This window comes from Myripristis murdjan, chromosome 5 (genome assembly GCF_902150065.1).
Source record: "Myripristis murdjan chromosome 5, fMyrMur1.1, whole genome shotgun sequence".
In the NCBI taxonomy this organism is placed as follows: domain Eukaryota; kingdom Metazoa; phylum Chordata; class Actinopteri; order Holocentriformes; family Holocentridae; genus Myripristis; species Myripristis murdjan.
In genome coordinates this window covers 11,711,983-11,737,246 of record NC_043984.1, presented here as the reverse complement: position 1 = coordinate 11,737,246, position 25,264 = coordinate 11,711,983, and the positions used below count along the sequence as shown (strand labels likewise).

Sequence of the window (25,264 nt, the reverse complement as noted above, 5' to 3'; positions counted from 1 at the left end):
CCTTTTTAAAATTGCATGGAAAATGTAACAATGTTCTGTTTTGTAAAGAGTAACTCAATAGCTTTTAGGGTCAGTACATTTTAAATGCGCCACTTTTTTCTTTTACTTAAGTAGATTTATATGTCGGTACTTTTACTAGAATACTAGAATATCAGCAAGCTAACATACTAACATACGGCACCCTCTCCACCACTGGTCAAACGCCTGCTCATATCTCTGACAGAACAAAGATTTGCCAGCAGTTTGCAAGTTGTAATTGTGCTAATGGTCTCTGGTAGTTCAGGTATGATAAAGAACAGGATCTAGAGGCCGGAAGTCTTCTGTGCTAGACAGGAAGCAGCACGAATGTAATATCAGTAATCACTCGTCCACTTCACGAGCTATCACTTTGCAGCAATCTTGTAGATGCTCCTTATCTCTTCTTTTCTGAAGGAATTTCTCATGTAACGTGGCAGGTTAGCACGTTTCTGTGGGTATTGCGAAATCGCACAGAGAGAGAGAGTAGGGGGAAGGTTTTAATAAAAAGGCCAAACTTTAATAACAGAATAAAGAAAAGGAGAGGAGAAAGAAAACATTTTGTAGTACAAGAATCAATTTCTTCTCCTTTTTGCCTGTGCGGCCGACATTGGTACCTCAGGAAAAGAGTGCAGTTATGATTATATGGTGCATGTGTCCAGCATGGCAGGAGGGATGGAATGGGAAGTAAGTAATAAGGCAGGCTGGCGGCGTATCTGAGGGGGGTTGCGTCATCTGAATGATATAAGTAATAGGTAGGTGTGAATGTGTCCAGGCCTCATACTGCGAGTGGGACTCTGAATGTAAGAGACAGGCACACAACACACTGGAGGCAAACATCTGGAAGGGCTACTTCATCTACTTTGTCTGCATTTGTCTTTGTCACATTTTCTTTGTCTTCTTCTCAGATTTGCGACTTTCTCTGCTCATCATATGTTCGGTTGCTTTCCCTCTGTCAAGTGTTCCCTCCCTCCCCCCTCTCTTCTCTCTCCCCCTCTCTCTCTCTCCCTTTTGGTTCTTTTTTCTCATCCGGTGTATCTTCAACTTCCTCTGCCTCACCTCCTCCGCCTCCTATCTTTTTTTCCTTCCCTGTTTTATCTTCTCCTCCTGTTCTCTCTCCTTCCATCTCTCACTCCCTCCTCTGCTCCTCCCAGCCCAGGCTCCCCCAGCCCTGTACTGTCGCCATCGTGGCTCCCCCCTGAGCGCCTCCCCCTGTCCCACTGACGCCACACGCTGCTCCCATCCCCCGAAAACCACTTCAAACAGCCAGCGCCATCAAAGCCCCACAGTCGGCCAGCCAGCCAGCCAGCCAGCCAGTCAGGCAGCCAGCAAGCCAGCCTTCTGCTTCGACTTAAAATTACTCTTGTCCCAGTCGCAGGGCTGCTTTCCTCTTCTGATACACATCAAAGATCCTCTTAAACTCCCCAAGTTTGCTTTTTAAACCTTTCTTCTTGTTGAGTCTTTTTTATATACATTATTCCGCTGGTTGAGGTTTCTCTCTCTCTCTCTCTCTCTCTCTCTCTCTCACCCTTTCTCTCTCTCATCATTTTTTTTCTCCAACTGGGCCAGTGTCAGTAATGACATGCACACACTCTCTTGTGTGGTTCTGCTGCCTTTGCAGTTTTCTCAGTGACTTTAATTAGTTGCTTTTTCAAGGCGTTGGCTCAGGCTTCACATGCACGCCACTCACGCACACACGCACACGCACGCACACACATACACACACACACACACACACACACATTCATGCACGCGCGCACACACTCACGCACACACACACACTCACGCACATTTGCACACACTCACACGTACATTGTACTGCAGCTGAAGAACATATTGGGGTGTATTAGTTAATACGCAGTATGACTCAGCATTTGCACATCCTCCTAATCCAAACTTCATCACACCAAAAGGGTCAACTGTACGTTTGTGTAATCTGTATTTTTCTGTCGGTATGTGTTTGTGTCTATGTTTGTGTGGTTAGCGAATGCTCCTGTTTTTCTTTATGTATGTGCATGCATGTGTGTATGTTCATGTCTGTAAGACAGAAAAAGCAAGGAGACGAAGGAGAGGCAGGGACGGAGAGAGTAAATGGTCTGTGCAGAAATGAAAGGGATGATGAGAAGGAGAGTGAGAGAGAGAGAGAGAGAGAGAGGAAGAGAGAGAGAGACAAAGAAAATAGGGGGAGGCTGACACATTAGAAAGGCATCTATTCTATGTTTGCAAGCCTTAGAGGTCACATGTGGTCACTCGAAATGTTTGGTTGTATCATCCTTCTTTGGGTGGAGTGAAGGAGGCATGCAGTGTCAAAATGTACCAGAGGATGGCGCCCCATCTGTATGTTAACTAGGAAAGAACTTGCTGTCATACATCTCATGGACAGGCTACAATCATTTTTACTGGATAAAATCAATTTATATTATTATTTACAATATAGGTGTAGTTGCTCTTTCTTACATTACATTACATTACAACTCCCTCTGAATCAGTGCTTAGCCCAGTGGCTGTGGATCATTGACATTTCATGTTCTGTCAATCCTATTGCTTTCCAGTGGAGTAAGCGTTTGGCTGATGGAAATAAGAAATTTATTCATTTATAAATTGACTTATTTATTTGTCATTACTATCACTGATGCTGTATCTGTATGTGTGCCACACAGCACTGGCTCGTAGTGCTTCAGCATCTTAGGATGGGTTTCACAGAATTCCCTCTTTTCTTTCCTAAATTCCTGTACCTTTTCTTTAATTTTGCTTTGTGAGCTTGGATTACGACTTGTGGAGCTTTTACACAGTTCATTGTCCCTTTCAATCACACCACACCACACAAAACACCTCAAGATGATCTTATAAAGATGTTTGAAGTAGACAAAATCAGTGGGATACCAGGCATATTTGTTTCACCCTCAAAACAAATCACCCATAGAGAGTCACAGCTCAACTTGAACTAACCCAATCCCACATTTTTATAGCTGTTAAACTCAAAGAGAAGTTTTATTTAGAGTGTACCCCTATTAAAAACTTCAGAACCTTTGTGTTCCTTCAAGAGAATGTTTTAATATTCAAAAGGAGCCACTATTGTGTGGTTTCTTGCGCCAACGTACAAAATAAAGAGCCACATCAGAAAGCTGGAACAGTCCCCGAGCATTTTCATGTGTAAAGAAAAAAGAGGGAAAACAAATTTGGAGGGGGGAGACGGGTATTTATAGAGTGGTGTGAGAGTCTTTGCAATGACAGGAGCCTAATGAAGTGGAGTTTGGGTTTTGATTCACAGTGTGGTGAGTGCGTGGGTCCCTCTGTGACCGTTACTGCATTCCAGCCCCAATCCCTTGCTCGCTACACGGAAACCAGCTCAGGCCACAGGGGGAGGCGGAGGGCAAACTCAAAATAACGTGTTCCTCTAACCAAGCTAACCTTTGTCGCCAACATTGCTTCGATATACAGTACAGGGCAGCAGATGCATGACTGCATTCTCATTGCCTCAGATGTGCAGACAAGTGTATGCGCACACACACACACACACACACGGTATTTGATTCGGTTAAGTCAGTGTGCTACTACCTGTGAGTCAGTGTGGCATGGTAACTGATTCAAAATGGTAAATAACATAACGCAGCATGACACAGTAGGGAAGTCCAGAATGATGTTCAGCGGTGCAGAAATTTTGCTAATATATTACTGCTATGTGAGGAGGAAGAGAGAAAGACACCGTAGTGTGTATGAGACCAGAGATGGTAAGTCATAATTTTAAATAAAGAGCGGGAACATCAACTTAGATAAGTCTTAGGGAAGGAAAGGAGGTCATTGTGGTGCTTTTACTGATAGAGCAGAGCTGGGAAGCTTGACTAAATGCATATTTACACATCACTGCAGTTTTGTACTTTGCGTTGGCATTCAGTAATAACCTCTGCCTTGCATCATGTATCTGTCCCTACTGAACTGAGTGTATTATAACTCAGTTTATATGTTACTCCAAACAAAAAAAAAATCCCCCTATGACACACAGCAGTGTGCTTTGGCAAACTGTCCATGCAATAAAAAGAGGCTTTTACACAGTTTACCATATGTGTCTGCCTTTTAGGTAAAGGCCACCATAGTTATTGTTAGATAACTGTCACTGTGGTGGTTTACAGGACAGGTAGACATGATGGCAAACATACAGGCAAGAGCAGACAGGAAACCTCCAAAGGAAGAGGATAGGCAACCACAAAAGGCTCTCTGCACACCTCTTAACTTACACCTTGCCTCTTTTGTACAAAGAGAAAAACTGATTACTGCAATGTTTGTACAAATTAATAATAAGATTAGGCAAGCGAGTTAAAGTCACTAGTGTAAGACTCAGAACAGCATGTTCCTGCTGCTGGGTTGATAAAGTTTAAAACCTCTTTTGCTCATGTTCATCTTTTGATGTGAAACCCATGCAACAATATAGATGGATCACCAGAATGAAAAGAGCAGCTTGAGCTCCACGTCTTCTTGCTTACCGGCAGAGCACATCCAAGTCTCATAAACGCAAAGTTTAAACCTTGTCAACTAGATTCAAATAGAAGTTTGTATTCTTCTGCAGTCTTTCCATGTTTCTTTCATCACTTTCCTCTATTTCCAGCCTTACTCCATGCCCAGTAGGCACAAGAGCCCAAAGAAAAGTACACTTGGATGTTTTTCCATTTTTAACTCGCTGTGGTTTTTGGAGGACTTGATCGGTGGGTGATCGGTGTGTTTTGACCTAGAGGAGACCTGATATATTATAGTAGATAAACAGCTACCATTATGATATGCACATAGGCCATATATAGGTACCAGTGGGGTAACAGGCACCATTGTCTCTATGCTATATCTTTATAAATCTAAATTTATTAATTATGAACAATTTTATAGTCTGTTCACAGTGAAAAATAGCTATCATCTATGGTCAGGTTAACATGGCTTACATCATTATAGGCTCATTGACTAAAACTGCCTCATCAAAACACATGGCTTGTGAGGGAGGATGAGTGTACAAACTGTGTGTGTATTACTGTTACTTGTGAGTTGCTGCTAGTTAACACTGCTTCCCCTTGTGTATGTATATATCCGCTATTCAGTATATTGTACCTCCAAGTGAGTCACATTTTTCTCACTTCCTCACAGGCGTGCATATACCTTTGTGGTGTTGTACGTGGAGTTGACCAAAAGTTTTCAAACTTTTTCATGTTCCAGACCCCTAAGTTGACTATGATTCAGCTGCAGTCCCCCCATTTGAAGTGTTTTTTCTCTGGAGACCCTGGCATGAAAAGAAATTTTGGGTTTGTGTTAAGTATTAAATTGTTCACATGCCATGCTTGAACACTGACAAATAGATTCAAAGTGGTTAGATTAAAACATAATGTTAAAATAATCACTCATACATTCTTTGTATTGTAACAATTTCTAGCTAGTCAAATTCTAGTGAAATTAAACTCTTCCTCAGTTTGCTGAGGACCATCTAAAAGACCGTCAAGGAACCCTGGGGTTCCACTGTGAAAATTACAGGTGTAGACCATAAAGTTGGACATTTTCCTGTCTGTTTTCAGTCAGTCACACACACTCACTCTGATGAACTTTTAAAAGCTGCTGGAGTGTTTATACACCGTGGGTTTAACACTCAGTCTTATCGTATCTTACCAGGCGGTGCAGAGCATTTATCGCAATCAACAATTAATCACAAAGTGCATTTACATGTACAAGGGGAATTGGGGTCTGTTACAAAATTCAGGATGCAATAATGTCTACAGTCAAATATAAGAAAAATTGTGTTTTTGGAGGACTTGATCGGTCCTCCAAAAACACGGAGTTTCACAAAGTGAATTTATACACACACAGTGAGTTTGAGTAAATCAGTACAAGGCAGAGGTGTGCAGTGTGCATGGGTATAGTGCACATAAGAGTAGGAGGAGATAAGACCTACCAGATGTGAAAACAACATAGTCAAGAGCTGAAGGTGAGAGATAAAGACAGTAGAAGAAAATGATTTGTCATTATCCTCTTAGATTCATCATGAAGTGGATTAATGTGCCTCACAATGTGCACTGTAAGTTGTAGGCTTTTATTTATTTCTTGGTTTGTGTACCGCTGTACATTATTTTTTAACTCTTTGACTGTTGGGTTTATCTGGTAATGTTTTGAAGGCACACCAGGGAACTAAGAAGATGTGTGTTTCACAGTTTGGGGGTGTGATGTGACGTGCAGATAGAGAGTAGCAGATCAATAACACTGATAATCTTTATTTTCAGCCGCTCAAACCCTTGTAGAGGGGTCGTGGGAGTATGACATATTAGAGTTGGTGTCTTCAAATGTGTGCTTTGATCCACTCGCGCTCACATGCGAATACTGAAACCAACTCCAGCGCAGAGCCACACTAATAGTGCAACTTGTTGACAAATCAACTTTTGTAACTTTTATCAGTGAATGGCTCAGTGGCTTTGAAGCTAATAAAATGCCGAAAGGAGGTCTGTTTTTTCTGTCACAAGAGCCCTAATTGAACAATGGTGGAATCATTAAAAGCCCGGGTGAACAAAAGCAAAACAGTTTCAATGCGGTGCTTGTTGTCAGTGCAAAGAATACAGCGGGATTTTTTTTTAAGGGATACAGCTGCTCCTCTGTCCTTCCATCTCTGAGTGTATTTTAAAATCGCGTTGCAATCAGTGTGAGGAAATTAGCGTTGTGTTCATTTGTTGAACTGATTGCTTTTTGTGGCTCTGTATCTTTTAGAGGGCTGATGTTGCCCCATGGCTGCACATTCTGTGGTAGCGGTTTGAATACCCTGACAGGGTGGTGTCTTTTAATGAGCAGGACATCTGAAGATACACAGCTCTGGGTTTACTACAAGTGGCACAGGGCTCTTCTCCGGGTCTGACTGCAGCTCAGATCTCTCTTGCAGCTTCACACACACATGTGTGCGCACACACACACACACACATACACACATACACTGTCATGTATTTCTCTGCTGTGTGTATGCCTGTTTGATCATGCTATAGTTTCTCTGCAGCAGCAGGCCAGTCTTGCTCCCCATCTCGTGCATTTTACACAAGTTGTGCTTGTTTGTTTGCTTGTTTTTTTTTTTTTTTTTCTCGCTATACCCCTGTTGTTATCTCTGTGTAGTTTAAGTGTGTATGTGTGTTGTGCTGAGGGAATTTCCCCCCATAGCCTCTTTTTCACATTTCTGCTTCTGTTGGAGGATCTGTGTTGGTGACAGTTTGACGCACTATTTCTCTCTTTCTCTTTTCTTCTTTCTGTGTATCCTCTCTCTTCTAATTCCCTAACTCTCTTTCTCTCTTTTTCTTTGTCTCTGTGCTTTCTCTCAGTGAACCATACAAACACGGCACTACATTGTGCATGCATTGGTGTCTCTCTACCTATCTCCTTCTTTCTCTCTGTTTCTATCTTTCTGTCACCCACTTTCTCTAACACACACACACACACACACACACACAGTGCATTGTATTCTGCATACACAGCAACCATGCAGGATCGTATACTGTACCACACAACACATTTTAGCGTTCCTTCCTCCACACTGATGTGACATTTACATCTGAGATCAGGGTGTGACAGTTTCAGTGACTCGCTATGTGAGTCTCATTTATTAAGCCTCACCAGAAGACATTTACAGACCCACTGCCAACCACTTAAGAGATTATTCTGCAATCAATTGCCATAGATGTGAATTTAGACGAGACGTTGAGTGTCATATCAATGTGTTTGTGGTTATTTTTACAATCATTAGACAAGAATGTTTGCACTTCCTCTTCTCTGGCCACAGAAATGCAATAAAATTTCAGCAAACATCACATTACTCCCATTCCTATCGGTTAACATGTAATTCAGAGCGTTTAATCCTCAATTTGCTGTCAGCGTTTATGATATAATCTACAAACCATTTGGATAGAATGAAATTAAGAGTTGCATTCCAAAATGAGATAACTGCCAAGTGGAAAATTCAAGACCCGCTCCTCTGTCAAGAAAATTAAGATCACTATGGAATATTATTGGAAGCATAAACGTTCTTGTGATCTTACAAAATAGCTGTTTTTGGAGAGTATTTGTGCCTGTACAGTATTGTTGAAATAATGAGCAGTGAGGGTTTTTTTTGTTTGTTTGTTTGCTTTTTTTTGCAAGTACATTACATCTGTAATTTTAAAATGCTCTTTGTGTTAGTTTTTTTTAATGATTCACCACAACAAAGCACCAGCTCTTCTTGATGAACATGTCCAAGTTAAGACAATGTGTGCATCTTGTATTTGGTGCATGTGCAATAACAGTGCGAGGTAGACAAGACAGACACGTGGGTATCAGTGTTTTTTTTTTTTTTCTTTCTTACTTTCTTTCTTTCTGTCAGTGCTGTTAGAGCAGGTCATACCACACCAAACCAGGCCAAACACAGTAGGAACCATCACCCAGAGAGCCAGAGAGTGTGAGTCGCTGCTGAGATGAAGGCGATCAGGTGGGAGGTGTTTGCTCTTGGTTGCGGTCCCCTGTGACTCAATGTACGAATGTCAAACAGCAGGTTTGAATAAGAGAACTCCCACATTAAGATTTTTTTATTTTTTCTCTCAAATGGCATGTTTGATATCTGTGATATATTCAAAGAGCAGTTGCTATGGTCAGCATGGGTACACTCTGTGGATGTATATGGATCTATCTCCTCTCTGAGCTGCCGATATAGGTACTGTAAAATAACTGCGCATATATGTTCCTGTGTGTGTTTGCTCTCTGTTGATGTGTGTAGGCGTCCGTGACCCTTATGTGGTAATTTACTTTGTCCAAAATAGCAATTGAAAAGTTTCTCTTGACACCTGAAACCATCGCAACAGCTTTGAAGAAGCACTATTTCACACCTTAATCATCATAAAACAGCACTCATTTGTGGGATTGTTACAGTAAAGTTTTATATCAAAAAGATTTGTTTTGCATCAAAGGTTTTGTGTTTATATTATGAGCATTTTTATGGTAAAGGGCAAGTTTTTAAAAGCGCTCTCAGTAAATTTAATTGTCTGGATCTCCACTCATTTCTGACATTGTATGGCTGTCTGCATTTTCTACTGTGTGAAATTGCCCAGATCTCACTGGCATGTAGCATGTACACCCATGATTTTGTCACATCACACATACACACATGCACTTCTGACTGGCTGGTTCATTTTTCATCGATCGAGTTATTACAGATTATAAAATGAGGACCCTTTCCATATCTAATGATGTGTAAATTCTAAAAAATAGGCACTAATTCTAAATATTTTTATTTAATTTTATTTTCAATTTACATTTAGAGTTTTATAGCAGGCATGTGCTGCACATTTGATGGTCCTCGTTTAACAAACACACCTTGTAAAGCTACCTAATCGCAGACTTCTGCTTTTGCGCCATATTTAGATATAGGTTATTGAGATGCACGGTATTTCTTACACCAAAAACATTTTATTTGTATATGTGCACAAAACGGATGTGGCTCATAAAGTATTTTTTGTGTGTGTGAATCAAAACACACTGTAAGTGTAAATAGTTTTTGTGCCAAAGCTGCCTCATACGATGCCTCATAGTGATATCTGCATTAAGTTTGATTTATATAGTGGGAGTTGCTTGCCGTTATATTATCTGAACACCGAAACTTGTCAAAGTAAATCTGGTAATTGTTAATAATTTTACAGTTCAATTGCTCTAAGTTTTATGTAAAACCCATGAATTGTCATAAAATCAACAGAAATGGCAACAATTACAGTTTAAAGTAAATTGGCCCTTGTCTTGTTTGTTGCATTTTAAAACCAAAAGAAACAAACAAGGTAATTCCAAGGTAATTACTGTGTGCTTACCATTTCACCGCATAATTACTAAGTCAGTACCAGATCACATGTGTGCAACGTAAAATAAATGTCAGTTTAGTGTGTTACCGTGCAGCAGATGCCCTCCAGGTTATAAACAGACCGGGACATAGTTCTTAAAATCACCAAAGTGCTGAAACTACATGTAGGCCTGTTTGTGCCATTGTAAGTCAACGCAAAGGCAATGATGAGATACATTTTGCTGATGTCAGATGATGAAGTTTTTTCAATTTGTGGGATGTAAATTCATATGATACCATGGCATTTGTCTGTTTATTTCATAAATATGGTGCATATGACTGCAATGAAGCGCTTTAATTGCGGTGTGACAGTCTGTTATTATTACAGCTTTATTTCAGGCTCACAAAAGGGTCCTGTCTTTCTATCTATCTATCTATCTATCCATCTATCTGTCTATCTGTCTGTCTATGTATCTGAGCTCTGACTCACTAAAGGAAGTAATAAAAGAATTAGGAGTTCAGTTCTGTAACTATAGATCAGGAAATAGGGATTGCCAGTCTGTTCCTGGTGGATCCCCAGATAACAAGAGTATCAATATATTTTCAGTAGCCTCAGGGTGAAAGCCTGCATTTCTGATGGGTGTCCCAGTCTGAAAAAAAGTTGAAGACCCTCTTGACTTCTTGCTGGCGGGCAGACCCTCTGTCTCTGAGATGCCAAACAACAACTCAGTCACAGCCAGAAAGAGAGACATTAAAGGAATACTACTGCAGTGTTTGATTTTAACACATTATTGTTGTCAAGCCATCAGAGACGATCCCCAGGGGGGGCCAGCAGATCAACATTGTCAAGCATGATGCAGCACAGTTCAGTTAGCGCTCTCTGGATATGAGTCATGTTCTTCCCACGCACAAAACAGCGCATGCAAAATAGCAGCCCTGTGTTCTACTGTGCTCTGTGCTATTTTGTGTTCAGTGTCATCCAACAAATTACACACTCGTAAAACAGATACACATTGCGTGAATTCATCATTTTTAAACTCCTTTGTACCTTGACACACGACATATATATCACGCAAACACTAACACACGCAAACACTTACACAAACACACACACACACACACACACACACACACAGGCACATAGAGGCACTCTCAAACCTCCTGCACTGTTCAAAGATTTAGTGGTCCTACTCAAATAAAAGACTTTTTGAAGAATGCACTCGCTATCCAAATAAATAAATCAATGGGGTAGATAATGAAATCCATTCCAGCCCCGTGCTGCTTTAATGACAGCGCATATAGGCCCAGTGTCACTCACTGTCATGGGAGAGAAAATTAGAGCCAATTTGATGCTAATCTGGACCAGATTGTTCTCTTTTTGGGCCTGGTGGTATGTCCTATCATCCCAGGAAACTCCTGCAGGGCTGATAGGTCGACCTCAACAACATCATATAACATCATAGCTGTCCATTTTAGGGAAGCAGATTTGATGACCAATTTCACCCCCTCTTCCGCCCCCCCTCCATGAAAGCAAGTCATTACCTACCTCATGCGAGCAGTGCAGCATTGCAGGGAGCGGAAGCCTTGGTGACTGGCCTTGGGTGAATCAGTGTTTTGCATGCCGCGTATTTTTCACAAGGTTGTAATCAAGTTCGGGGCAGCACATACAAATTGCTGATACAAATGGAGACACATGTTCTCATAAATTCTGAGACAAGCTAATTTACCAAGAGACAATTATGAAATGTTTGAACATTCAGAAGATAGTCGCCAGTGAGCGAGAACAATTTGTGTAATCTGCCGTGTTCACACAGGAGCTTTAGGTGAGTGTTTTGTGACTGGGCCTCCCCCTCCTGTCCCACCTCATCACACCCCATGCTGCTCTGGGTGATCCACTGCCTTTCCAGTAACAGATGCATAGTCATAACTGACAAGCTACATATTGTCAGTGACCTGTGACAGACAATGATTCATATTTCAGAGGTTTCCCCCAATGAAGTTATGGGTCATATCTGAATTAGCACAAAGATAAAAATGTAAATAAATCTTTTGTCTCTATCGATCGGACAGTGAGGGTGTAGTCAGAACAGAACTATGACGGGTTCACAGAAAAACAGCCATGTTTTAAAAGCATCTCCAGTGTTTTTTTGGATGCGTAAATTTTGTGTTTGTTGTTTTTGAGACTTTTAACGAGCTGTGAAACCTTATTTTAACATTGACATAAGAAGAATTATTGACGCGCTGTATGTAGGCAGAGTACATGCTCCTCCTCGACAACGGTTTGGCTCTCGCTCACTCTCATGATATTTCAGACGTTGGCAAGCAGTCTATTTGTGTTCTTACATGGTCATTATTTGGTTGTGATTAGATATTGCCAATCAGCGAGAGGAAAACAGAGAGAGTCCTCAAAAAAAGCCTGGGAAATAAGAGCCTACAGCTGAAATCCCAGGCATGTGTTTGTGATTGTCATTTATTGTCTTTGCCATGGGAAAAAGTAGTGTGCCTTTCCAATTCTGTTCCATTCTGGGCACAGAGGGTACAGCGGCAGACTTTTAACTTGCAATGTGTTATTTATCATTTCTCTGACTCTTCTTATTGCTACCCTGATTCCCTGCCTCATTGTCATAAATGCACAGCACATGAACCATATGTGTACTAATAAGCCGACCGAAAAATGTGATGCTTCAACACTTACACTCTATTCATTAGCTGATCCTTCAAGCGCAGTGACATGTTTAAGTTAGATTTTACGACTTTACATGAAGAATATCTGAGGATTTTCATTCCAAAATAAAAATTAAAAAAAACCTGTAACATCTCATTTTATAAATTGGCCTATGATATAATTAAAACAAGCTGTAGTACCGTAAGTCCTTGGTTACCAAACTGATATCAGTTTTACACATTGAATCCTCTATATGTAACAGATTTTGGACATGTAATGTTTTTGTGTTTTTACTTGTACTTTCAGCGTAAAAAGATACTTTTAGAAATGACAGTAAAATTGAACAGAAACTACAAATAACAATGGGCTGTTTTTATTTTGGAAGCTTCATGTCATGAAGGGAATATTGTAGAATTTTTGAAATATCATAATTTCTAGTAGTGACCGTCCTTTTTCAGTTCTGGGACTGCTTTGTGCTGTTGTGTAGGTTGCAAGATGAACACATCTGCCTCGTATTGATCATAATCCGCAGATCAACCCACACAAAGCCATATGAAATATCTCATGATAAGAAACACATTGAACAACTTCACATGAAGACTATTTCTTTCCCGTTGCTTACAAAGGAACAGGACACTGTGGCAATGCTGAAATTGAGCAAAAACAAAGAATTACCCAGTTGTTTTTGGTTTTAACTTCAAACATCAAGTGAGCAATATTTTAGAATTTATGAAACTTTTTTAAATTTTCTGGTGGCATATTTTACCCTGCTTTGGTTTCAGTTCCTTACATTCTTTTTTTTTTTTTTTTTTTTTTTTTTTTTTTTTTTTTTGCAACTGTGTAGGTTATTCGCTGGCTTGTATTGGCTGTAATCTACAGCTCAACCCACACAAAGCCATATGAAATATCAGCTGATAAGAAACACATGTTCATTGTATTCTGAATCATGGCTTAAAAAAAACAAGGATTTTACACTACAAAATAATAATTGGCATGTCATACCAGATACAGATTAAAGACACATGTTCCTGATACTTAATTTTCAACTCTATTGTAACTTTAAAATACAGTAAAAGATTAATTAATCATGCGTAAACAAGCGTTACATTACATTTAATCGCTGTAAGCTATAAGCCTGTCCCGCTCTCTCTCTCCTACCCCACCCCACCCACTCTCTCCTCGTTTCTCTCCTTTGCAGTGGACATTGAGCGAGTGAGTTCGCTGGGATCGGAGGGGGAGGATGAGGTGGGCCTGTGGAGCCTGGACCCCCAGGACTGCCAGGAGAGCCTGGACAAGACGAGCCTGACGCCCAGTGAGGGGACAGAGGAGCCCAGCAGCCCCACTCGCTCCAGCCGGCCGCTCAGCCTCAGCCCCGGCAGCAGGAACCCCTGGGTGCAGGTGGAGGCGGAGGCTGAGGGAGACGGCGTGGGAAGTGCCGTATCCACCACAGACCGAGAGGGAGAGCAGGACGCACTGAGGATGTACAGTAAGTTACATCCTCACAAAATTATTAATTGTGACAAAATGGTATGATGGATTTTTCACCCACAAATATGACCCATTGCCCTTTTTTCAAATCCCTGACGCCATAGTCTGCAGGCATACTGTCACAATTCCTACATGTCCATGAGGCTGTTGTTTAGGCTCGTATGTTTAAACTGGTTTACAGTGTTTTTTTCTGATGCAAGACACTTCCAGTCTCATGATGCTTCTTCTCAGAGCCCTCTAGATACACCTTCTTATCAGCTCCTTGTGAAATCATGCCATTCCTACAAGCCATTCATTTTTTTTTCTCTTTACTCTCCTCTTTGAAAAGGCTGCCTTCTGAAAGCATGACAAAAGAACTCATCCCACACAATGTCACAATATTTCCATGCATCAAAGAGGTGACGTTACGGTACTGAAATCAGCACTGCGCGACGCGAGGCTTTCCCTTTTATTTAGGAGAGATCAAAGGCTCACGCGGCCTGCCTACTAACAATCACTTAGCTCTCTCGCCTCGTGTGATTTGGCCTTGCCTGATGAAGGCAAAGCTGAGTTTTTACAACACTGAACCGCACCAGCTCTTCCCTTCACCACATAAAAACAGCTCAAAATATGCCAACATCTGCAAACATTTGAAAAATCTTCCTCAAAGTCGCTGCGCTGTAAGCAAAGCTGACTGGCTTGAGTCGCGATCGAAGGCGCCCTCTCTTCTTCACGTACATCTGTGGCTTTCTTTCCCTCTGCCTGCCTGTCTCTGCACTCAAAGGCATGAACAAGAAAAATTCTGAAAATCCTGTTTTAGGTCTGGACAACTGGTTCCCAGCATAGTTTTTTTTTTTATATATATGTATCTGTCAGTTTTAAGTCAACAATTTGGCTCTATTATTTTCAGTTGCACACAGTGTCATTTTACACTTTATCCTCACTTACCCTTGCATGCATGTATACACACACACAGCTATCAAACACAATAATTTCTTACTACAGTATTTAATTTGACATATATAGTATATGACAATGTAACAGAAGCAATGACTCAGACACACTGACATGCTCCCTGAAACACCAATACAGACCGCCTCAGAAAATGTTTCATTCTCTATTAGACAAACCGGGGAAAACGCACACCATTGCCAAATAAAAATCTGGTAGCAATACTAATATTTTCCTGGTAGTAATAAGCCCTAAAGATCCAGTGGTTGTGTGTATTAGACTTACATAGACATGTGAATGGTCAACAGTGCCACATAAGTGCTCAACAGCTTCATGTGCAAACCGAGCCCAGGTTAAAATACTAAACTGTGCTGTCCTAAATGTTGAGGTATTTTAGTTTCTCTACATCTCTGCCTCTGTGCTCAGGTAAGAAGTCAGACTCCCACAATGCCTTGGAGGACCTGTCCCACTATGAGTTCCTGGCCCAGCTGAGGAAGGCCTCAAACTCCGCCACTTTCCTGGACCACCTGACCCACAATGGCACTACAACCATCTACCACCCGGGCGGCAGACATGATGAGCTCCCGCCAGCCATGTGGTCGCCTGGCGCCCAGCACCGCTCACCTGACGGAGCAGGTAGATCAGATCAGGAAACAACATTACATCTACAACGTGCAACTTTTCACCAGGAAGCAGGAAGTGTATTAGTACCGCCCTCCTTAGCCTCAGTTGATCAGGTTCCTGCTATAACACTTCGTCGATAATATTGATGAGCTAGCATCTAGCTTGTGGCTGAGGTAACGTGGATCTGTAAAGCCACAACAGAGACACGTAGATGGTAAATGTAGACAATCTGTGACTTAAAAAAAAAAAATACAATGCTGTTGTTAGCTTGTGCTTTAAAATGGGGTTTGTGGGATGCACATTTAGCTTTGCTATTCTTTCTTTTCTGATGTTTTCCACAATTGTTGTTGTTGCTATGATTTCCTTGTGCCTGAAAGCCACAGTGGAGCTCACTGCTGGCCACTGACCCACAAATGGTATATGCCCGAAAGCATCTAGAACATCACTGCAGAGGCATTTTCAGGCAAACAGATGGATTTATGCAGTTTCACATTGGATGACAGAGAGACAGACGAATACTGTATGAAATATCCTGTTTATTTAGGGCATTTTATAGTTTTAATGGCAAGAGGTATAATGAACTCCTCTGTCCCAAATGCAATCAAAAGCAGTAAAGAGCAGCACTACTTGGCATAGTCTGCATGCCAATGTTAACCTGAAAAAAATTTTGAGGTCCTACTTGTTACTCACCCAGGGCTGCAATATGGATCCTATTGCCATGGTTATGTGGTAATTGTAAAAGGCATGACATAGCAAAACAGAGCACGAAGAGCTGCATGCCATCAGTTTTGGATATTGATTAAACCACTAATGTGTGGGGCTAGAACTTTCTTCACTTTGTAAAAAAGCCATTTGCGCATCCATAAACCAACAATTCACACATGAAGTGACCCACTTGTTAATATTTTGCTTGTTATTCAAAGGTTGTTGTTTTTTTGTTTGTTTCTTTGTTTTGCTAGAAATATTTGTGGGTGGTCATGCAGTCTGTTTTTAACATGTTAACTCTTTGTGGACCTGTGTGCTGCAGATGCTCTCCCTCTGAGCCCGGATGAAGTGAGGACCCAGCAGGCCTGTCCTTTCTGCCACAGGACGTACCAGCGCGGAGCCTCTCTGAGGGAGCACATCAAATACTGCCAGGAGAGGGAAGGGGGCCACATGGTCTGCCCGCTCTGTGGATACACTGCCACCTATAGGGCACAGATGGAAAGGCACCTGGCACTCCACAACCAAGTACAGGACAAGGTGAATTACACATTTGAAGCAGGAGAAGCTGAGTGTTTGATTCAGTTCACAGACTGCAGCAGGTTCATGCTAGCGTGGTTCTTTTCTTCTCCAAACCTAAACTAGACTTTAGTGCAATTAAAGACCATGGCTAAATAATTACCAAATTAACCATGTGGTCGCCTGGCGCCCAGCACCGCTCACCTGACGGAGCAGGTAGATCAGATCAGACAGATCAGAGAAAACAACATTACAGCTACAACGTGCCAAATTAACAAAGATCAAATGAATAAGAATGAATTCCTTAGTCTGCCCTTATTTTTGTTCAGTAAAGTAGCTCTGCATGCATTGCATTTTACTGGGTCAAAACATTAAAAAAAAAAGAAAGAAAGAAAGAAAGAAAGAAAGAAAGAAAGAAAGAAAAGAAGAGAAAAGACAGCAATAATAGGTCCAATAATTTTCATGGGAATACAGCCAATCCCTGCAATTCATATTCTGTAGTACATCTTGAGAGAAAATGATGAATGAGAATCAAAAATAAGAAACTACAGCACTTATCTGAAGGGATGGATGGAGAGAGAGAAAGAGAGAGAGACAGAGAGAGGGAGAGAGCGATAATGAACATCAGAAAACCTTCAACACGAAACTATTCAACTGACTTAATTGAAATGAAACCATGATTTCATAGCTATGTATCTATGATTCATATTTTCTAACTTTGACTACGTAGAGATTAAATTGTTTCCCTATGGAGCTGAAATTAAAGAACTCGTGACAAACGAACATTATGTCAATCCTGTCCACAGGGGCCATTTGCACAGTTGATTCCAATACATGAACGTAGTAATTCACAATAATTAACAACTTCACTGGCAGAGATTTTGGATATCGCAAAAAAAAAAAGTTTCTTACACTAGTTAATCTGTCTGACTCATCTCCAGCCCTTAAAGCATGAGTTTCAGTAGTTGTTAACAAAGTACAGGACTCTTCTGTACTGATGTCATTATCTACAACTATCAAGCAGACACACACACACACACACACACACACACACACACACACAAAAAAAAAAATCTGTGTGTTGTCTCCAGCCATTTTGTTCATCTTGCAACCAATGGATGATGTAGAAATGTGTTCTAGATAGCTTAAACACGGCAGTCAGTACTTACAGAAAATCCATGTGGGTTTACACAGTGCTATTCAAATGATTTTGATAGCATGTACACAGTAAACACACAGTAAACCTGCCTTGCTTTATATGTATAGTGTATTTGTATCATATATATATATATAGATAGATAGATAGATAGATAGATAGATAGATAGATAGATATAAACTTCTTATGGATTTGTATATATTAAAGAAGATTTTTTTAAGAGTCTTACTTTGTGTTATTATGAGTAAGCACCATCCTCCACCATTCCCCTAAATAAGTTGCAGTATAAAAAAAATGAAGATGAAGAGGATTACTAATTTCATGCAATACTGACTCATTTTAGAGCTCCATTACATTGGACCAAGGCATCGAGACCAGGAAGTTTAAATGTCTGCAGTGTGGGAAAGCCTTCAAGTACAAACACCACCTCAAAGAGCATCTCCGCATCCATAGTGGTGAGACTGAATAACATCAAAACAGTTCTAGTCACCCATCAATTTGTTATTGTTTCCACTGTATCTGTAACCCTCACTTATCTTGTCAGTTTTACATGGTACGAAAATTACACGCAGAAAACATGTAGACAGAAAACCAGCTAACATTATTCATGACAAGACAAGAGAATTATGAGAAAAGGATCACACCCACACAGAAGATGTTTTTATAACAAGCTGCTCTTGGCATTTTTGACCAACTATGTTTCCCATCTGTGCTTCCTCCTGTAGGTGAGAAACCTTATGAATGTTCCAACTGCAAGAAGCGGTTTTCCCACTCCGGCTCCTACAGCTCTCACTTAAGCAGCAAAAAGTGCCTCAGTGGGGGAGGAAGTGGAGGAGGAGGAGGTTCAGGGGGAGCTGGAGGGACATTTAATGGACATAGCCAAAGCTCCTACCACCATTCCTTCCCTACATCTCCCTCTGCAGGCGGGGGGAGAAGCAGCAATGGCAAGGGCTCTCCATTCCTTTTGCAGACCCAAGATAATGTCAGGTCTCTGGGTCGCGTGTCAGAGGATCCTCACCACCTTGCCATGCAGGATAATCACCAGAGCCCCATGGCATTCCCCAGAACACCCGACCTGGCTAGACTATGGGATCCCTCGGCCGATCTCTCTCTGAGGGCCAGCATCCTAAAAGGAACCACCTTGCTGCCTTATCTCCACTCTGGGGCCAAGTTTGAGCAGATGCTGCAGGAGATGCTTCACAGGGAAAAACGAGATGAGGGGATTGCTGGAGGAGGAGGAGCTGTAATGGAGGAGCGGAGGGTTATTTACAACGGAGAAGGGGCAGACAGGAAGGTGTCGCCTGACAGGAGTGTAAGAAGAGAGAGGGTGAGGTCTGGTGAAGGGGAGAGAGGTGTGCTTGGGGTTACATGCCGCTGGTGCTCGCAGCTTTTTCCTAATGTGGCGGTGCTCCTGCAGCACGAGCGTTACCTCTGCAAAATGAACCGAGAGGCTGTGGAGCTGCCTGAGGGTGTTCGGAGCCCCGCGCCACTTGTTTTCTTCTCTAGACCCAACTCTCTTCAACCAACAGAGAGCAGCAAACCAAGTGGAGTAAGCAATGGTCTCTCTGAAGACAAGTCACCATTGCAGAAGCCCAGCTGGCATTCTGTACCACAGCAGCTTCTTGTTGCAATGCAGTCCCCGCCACAGCCCCGTCCTGACCCCCTGTCCTCACGACCTTATTGGTCCAGCCGGGAGAGTGGCAGTCCAATCAACCAATCCTCAGAGCTGTCGTCACCTCAAGCCAGAAGGAGGGTTCCATCCTCAGGATTCGGTTCTCCTCTCTGCCTCGACCTCTCCACCTGCCCTCCTGAACTCTCCTCCCCTCAGGCCCAGACAGCTCTCCAAACCAGAGCCTCCTGGTCAGCAGATGGACAAAATGAACCTCTGGATCTCTCCTTGCCCAAGCAGCTCTCAGACCAAGAGGGCAGAAACAAAACTGTAAATGGCAACCCAGCCAGAGGCGAGAAGAGAGAGCTAGAGAACCAGCAGCTTAGAAAACTGAGTCCAACCCAACCTCCACATCTACCCTACCACCAACACCCAGTCTACAGTGGAGCTGGAGCACCTGTGTTTGCAAGCACCATGTACAATGGTTTCCCTGTCTTCAACCAGCCTGGTTTAGGGGTATCAGGGCATGACGGTGTCCCATCTATTCCTCTCAGCCGACCAGCTACTAGCCCTGGGTTCCTTTCTCCTTTGGCCTACATGATGGACACAGATCCAGAGGCCATGCTGAAAAAGATCCACCAAGAGCGGCAAGCTCTCATGGTGAGTGAGGCATCTCTTTCAAGGTTTACGATAAAGTACTTGAGTAAATACTGAAGATCAACCTAGACCCAGTAAATGTGTGACATCTTATTACATAATAAACCTGTAGCTACAGAAAATACATATTTTGAGGACATATTAAATTTAAAGTAATTCAGACAACCTTAATGTCCCTCATAATCGAAGAATGGGGAAGGGGCCATGGATTGGGCCCCGTCCATTCTGAACATCTTCTGGCCCTTTTTGGATGAAACTTGGGGGAATGATAGATTTTGGCGCTAGGATTCTGCATTTTGAATATGTACGTGATTGACTCATCACAGCGCCACCACCAGGTCAACAAGGCCTTAGACTTCACGCTCAATGTCCTAGACACTGCTGGGTCAAATTTGATGCACCTTTGGTTAATGACGCATTTTTACACTGATATTGATACTGGCCCTCCACAGTGGGCCAAGCTTCAAGCAGCACTGTCTCACACACCAAACATCACACATACAAAAACAAAACAAAACCAAATTACACCTAAAGCAATTTCAAAAGTGTTGTGTAAGTATTGAGTCATTTAAAAACATTTTTTTTTTGTTCTGTTTCTACCCAGGGTGAGATGCTGAGTCGTGGAGGTTTGGACTACCTCTCTCTAATGGACGAAGGGATGGACGGAGAAGGAGGACCAGGGAGGAAGAGACTGAAGAAGACAGAGGAGGGACTGTACGCCTGTGACATCTGTGAAAAAACCTTTCAGAAGAGCAGCTCTCTTCTTCGACACAAATATGAGCACACAGGTTTGTACCTCCAACACAATCTGTAACTACTCATGTATTCCTATAGCACATAGATTTTTTTTTCTTAATTGAGTTAGAATGCTCCTGTGGGTAAAATGAGAAACTGTGGTACCAGGGTTTAAATAAAACAAAAAACGGTATGAATGTCTGTAGAAAAAAAAATTGCTGAAGAAAATACAGTAACAGCTTCCAATGAGGTTTATAAAAGCATACTTATCTTTTTTATTGAATAGTAGAACCCACTCCTGTGTTTTTATTACAGGTAAGCGTCCTCATGAGTGCAAGATCTGCAACAAGGCCTTCAAGCATAAGCATCATCTCATTGAGCATAGTCGGCTGCACTCTGGAGAGAAACCCTACCAATGTGACAAGTGTGGCAAGCGCTTCTCCCACTCGGGTTCTTACTCCCAGCACATGAACCACCGCTACGCTTACTGCAGCAAGGACCAGGACCCAGACCAGGACCCAGAGGAAATGCCTCTCACCCCGGGGACCGGCACGGATGTAGTGGGTCGTTTGGCCGGAGAGACTTCGCTCTCAATGGAGGATACCCAGACTCCCCACTCCTTCCTCAGTGACTCCAGTATGGATGGAGCTCCAGGAGGCCTCAAAGAGGAGGAAGAGGAAGATAAAGAGGAGAGAGTGCGCGACGGTCACGAAGAGCAGGCACATGTCAGATTGTCAGAGGCAGGAGAGGGGCTGGATGCTAGCCCTGACCAAGAATTGCCTACAAGGGAGAATGGAGAGCAGAATGAGAGAAACAATGGCGAGGTAGGAGACCAAATTGGGACTGACAATGCAGAGAGCCATGTCTGGGACAGAGACCCAAAGGAACAAAACGGAGACAAATGTGAACTGAGCCTGGATTTGACAGACTCACAACTTCCCAGGATAAAAAATTAAATTAATCCAGCCAATTCAAATACTTACACAAGTACTTTTTATATGCATTATTGCCAGTGATATATAACAGTGCAAAAAAATTCTTCTCATTTTATAAAATGGAAAAATGCACAGAACTGCCAAAGCATGAGGGGCCTTAAAATGGATAAAGCCATACCAACACAATATATGTGACAACAAATTGCAGTTATCATGCAAAATAGACTTGACGGACCTACTGACCACTTTGTGATGACAGCGTTCAGAGGTTTGGTTCATCTGAGGTCATGTTACACATCCACACATCGCCACTGCAGAAGTATCACTTTTTAAATGCTTGCTGCTGCTGACTGTTGCACAACCCACTGAGTAGAGAGGTTCTTAATCTTTTTATGTCCAGGACCAAGTGAATAAAAAATAAATAACTAAATTCTTACTTTGTTTAAAATGTCAGCACTGCTCACATGTGGGAAGCCCACCAAAACTTAACTCATGGGTTAAGAAACCAGGCCCTGGAGGAATAGTTTGGAAAATCCTGCAGTATAACTATGTGAGTAAATGTCATGCAAGGCCGAGTAATAGAGGTTAGAGGTTACAGTCATAGTGATCAAAATTGCTTGTTGCTTTTTTAGTGTATTTATTCTCTCGTATGAGTGCAAGTAGTATTAACTTTTGAATATCCTGTGGTATTATTCACCTCAAAATCTTTACCTCTATTTTAGAAGACAAGCAATAACTGAAGACTGTTGTTTTGAATGGAAATATGCAATCAGACATGCAGCTATTAATTTGTCCCAAAGCCAGTTAAGTGGTTGCCAGTTGCCAGGACTCACTTTACTCATGCTGTGAAAACCCAAGATACACGCCCCTAGCTGCTTGTCTCTTCAGGTTAACTGTGGTGCTCAGTGGGTACGGGAACTGAATCGATTTAGTATTAAGAGCAAGCAGGAAAGATTTCTTGAAGACCAGAGTGGGTGGTTGTTTGTAAGTTGATTTGTTAACATAAGAAAGAGGACCACCTATTAAATCATATGCCTTTGTAAGGGACAGTTGTCCTTTTGGTAATTCTACATGAGAATGTGAAAGGGGCAGATGAGGTCACTCTGGGCTTTTTTTTTTTCTTTGAGGGAGCAAATAAAACTTGCACTGTCTCCTTTGTTCGTGTGATAATCACATGGGGCTGCCTTATTTCATTCAGGGCTAAAATGTCTGGTATTTCTTGTAATAATTTACACATGTTGCAGTCTGTTTTCACACCACAGGGATAATAATGTGTCATACATTTGGGCTGCCTGTTGAGGCGCGGCAAGACGGTCAAGTTGAAGACTCAGGACACACACACATCAGTTTAAACTTCCTCTTTCTGACTGCGGTGTAGTCAACATGAAAAGTGCCTTAGATGTACTCAGACACTGTGAGTAATCCGACATAGCCTTGGTACGAAGAGATAAGACGGTGGTGCATGAGGCGTGACTAAGCTTCCAGCATTCATGCATACTGTGGGCCAAAGACACCTCTCGGTCATGATGTGTGTGTGTGTGTATGTGTGTGTATGTGTGCTTCACACCAAAGATATGCATATGTGTCATGCCAACTGCCACCCTTCATTTGCATAGCTCCATACCTGTTATTTTATTTCTGGGCCAAAAAAAGGTAAATGATGTTTACTTCCACTTAATGTCTGCACAAATTTATATCAAGCAGAATTTCTTACTAGCACCCATGCAACTTTTGTATTGAATTATCTTTTTCATATATTTTTGCATGTTTGTGGATATTTGTAATAAAATTGTACATACTTTGTAACCAGAATCTTGATTGTTTTTTTTTTTTTTTCAACACCAAACCAGCAATGTACAGGTTCTCATGTCCCACATATAACGTTGTGCTGCAAGGATGAAACATTGGAAAACATCAGCTTCATACTAACCGATTGGAATAAAAGGAATAAAAATCTAAATTAGAAAAAATTTTGAGCCAATTTTCCTGCAAGGGTTGTTAACATTTTCAATTATTAACACATTTCAAAACCTTTAGAAGCATTTCTAAATGGCCCCGCGCTCCTCAAAAAAACTCAACATTAAAACTGTCAATTGCCACGACTGCATCGACTTCAATGCTAAAACCCCTTTCAAGTGTAAACAGAGACACTGAAAAGCAGAAGACAGTGTTGAAGCTGGCTTGTGGTCTGGGCCGCTGCAGTAAACAGTTTCCATCACCAGTCATGATCTGCAGACGGCTTTGTTACACCAACTTTTTTTTTGTGGGTCTCTCTATTTGCATTATGATTCGTCAGAGGTGGCTAGTCTCTGCCTGTGAACCTGTGCATGTGGTCGTGGCTTGCAGGGACTGAGAAACTTTCAGTGACATTCAATACACTGAGCTTTAGGTTAACATTCGGTTTAGTAAACAATTGGCAAACCGTAACATTAACAAACCACACTGGATGACGTAGGTTAGATAGTTTGACATGGGTTCCATGCATCAACGACAATTAGTCAACTGTAACACTAACATCTCATGACGATATGACATTAGTATGATAGTTTGGTTTTGGCCACACCCGCAAACCGACCGTCTGAGTAAGATGATATTTAATGGAAGGCCGCATTGACTTAAATGCCGGCAGTGGTGCAATCACAACAGTCTTAGCATCAGTTTCACATATGATTCAGTTCTATAGATTAGCGGCCTCGATGATGTGGCAGACGAAGCTACATAAGTTGATCCGGAAGGGGATCTTGACTAGGGTGGCACTTGAAAGTTTCCTGCTGTAACTGCACACAGTGGAATGCCCCTGAGCAAGGCAGCCTGACTGGTAAATGGGCACTGCTAAAGACGAATTCAGCGGGTGGCAAAGTGGCCAAGTGGTTAGAAAGACCATCCTTCAACCACATGAAGGAGGTCCCAGCACCCGGGTGAAATGTTTTTGAGTTAAGACGCTGAGCCCGTACAGCTTAGTGATGCTTCTGTAAAGCCGTGCCTGCAGTCTGGCCGAGGGGGGAAAGAGCATTTCCTTATGGGGATCAATAAAGTAGCTCTCGTTTCTATTCTTCTCCTCTATTTTCCAAACCTTTGCATGAGCCTTTGCAGTGCCGCGGCCCTTTCTGTCTTCATTTGTCATCATGATCACGCCTTAAAGTGTGTGTCTTCCCATTCTGATAATCACATTAATTCACTTGTGATAGTCCTTATTACTAAATCAGCCTGCACCAGTGAAATCTAGTCACTGAGGGACCGAGAAAGAAAGAAAGACAGAAAGGAAGGAAGAAAAGTGTGACAGAGGGCTCATGCTGAAAGATGTATTACTTTAGTTGCCAACAAGCTGCTGATTAGGAGGAAGGGCTGTTTGTGTCTCTCTCGGCTCAGCTCTAATATTAGGAACTGATTAGCACCATCGCACCGAGCGAAATAAAACACATCACAGAGCTC

At 42.0% G+C, this 25,264-nt stretch overlaps 1 protein-coding gene across 1 annotated transcript; it reads left to right on the top strand.

Annotated features, from left to right (window-relative positions):
- The first annotated feature begins 264 nt into the window (after positions 1-264).
- On the top strand, positions 265-22,369 carry LOC115359213 (zinc finger E-box-binding homeobox 2). Its single transcript, XM_030051565.1, has 9 exons — positions 265-283; positions 1,170-1,331; positions 13,675-13,962; positions 15,321-15,530; positions 16,546-16,760; positions 18,240-18,351; positions 18,622-20,165; positions 20,767-20,950; positions 21,213-22,369. The coding sequence occupies exons 1-9, from the start codon at positions 265-267 to the stop codon at positions 21,851-21,853; spliced, it is 3,375 nt and encodes a 1,124-aa protein (XP_029907425.1). The 3' UTR covers positions 21,854-22,369.
- Positions 22,370-25,264: the final 2,895 nt, after the last annotated feature.

What these genes read in the sequence shown, in the direction of transcription:
- LOC115359213 (XM_030051565.1), top strand. An exon ending in GCATCTCCGCATCCATAGTG is followed by an intron (nt 18,352 to 18,621) that starts GTGAGACTGAAT and finishes TTCCTCCTGTAG; the next exon opens with GTGAGAAACCTTATGAATGT. An exon ending in AAGAGCGGCAAGCTCTCATG is followed by an intron (nt 20,166 to 20,766) that starts GTGAGTGAGGCA and finishes GTTTCTACCCAG; the next exon opens with GGTGAGATGCTGAGTCGTGG.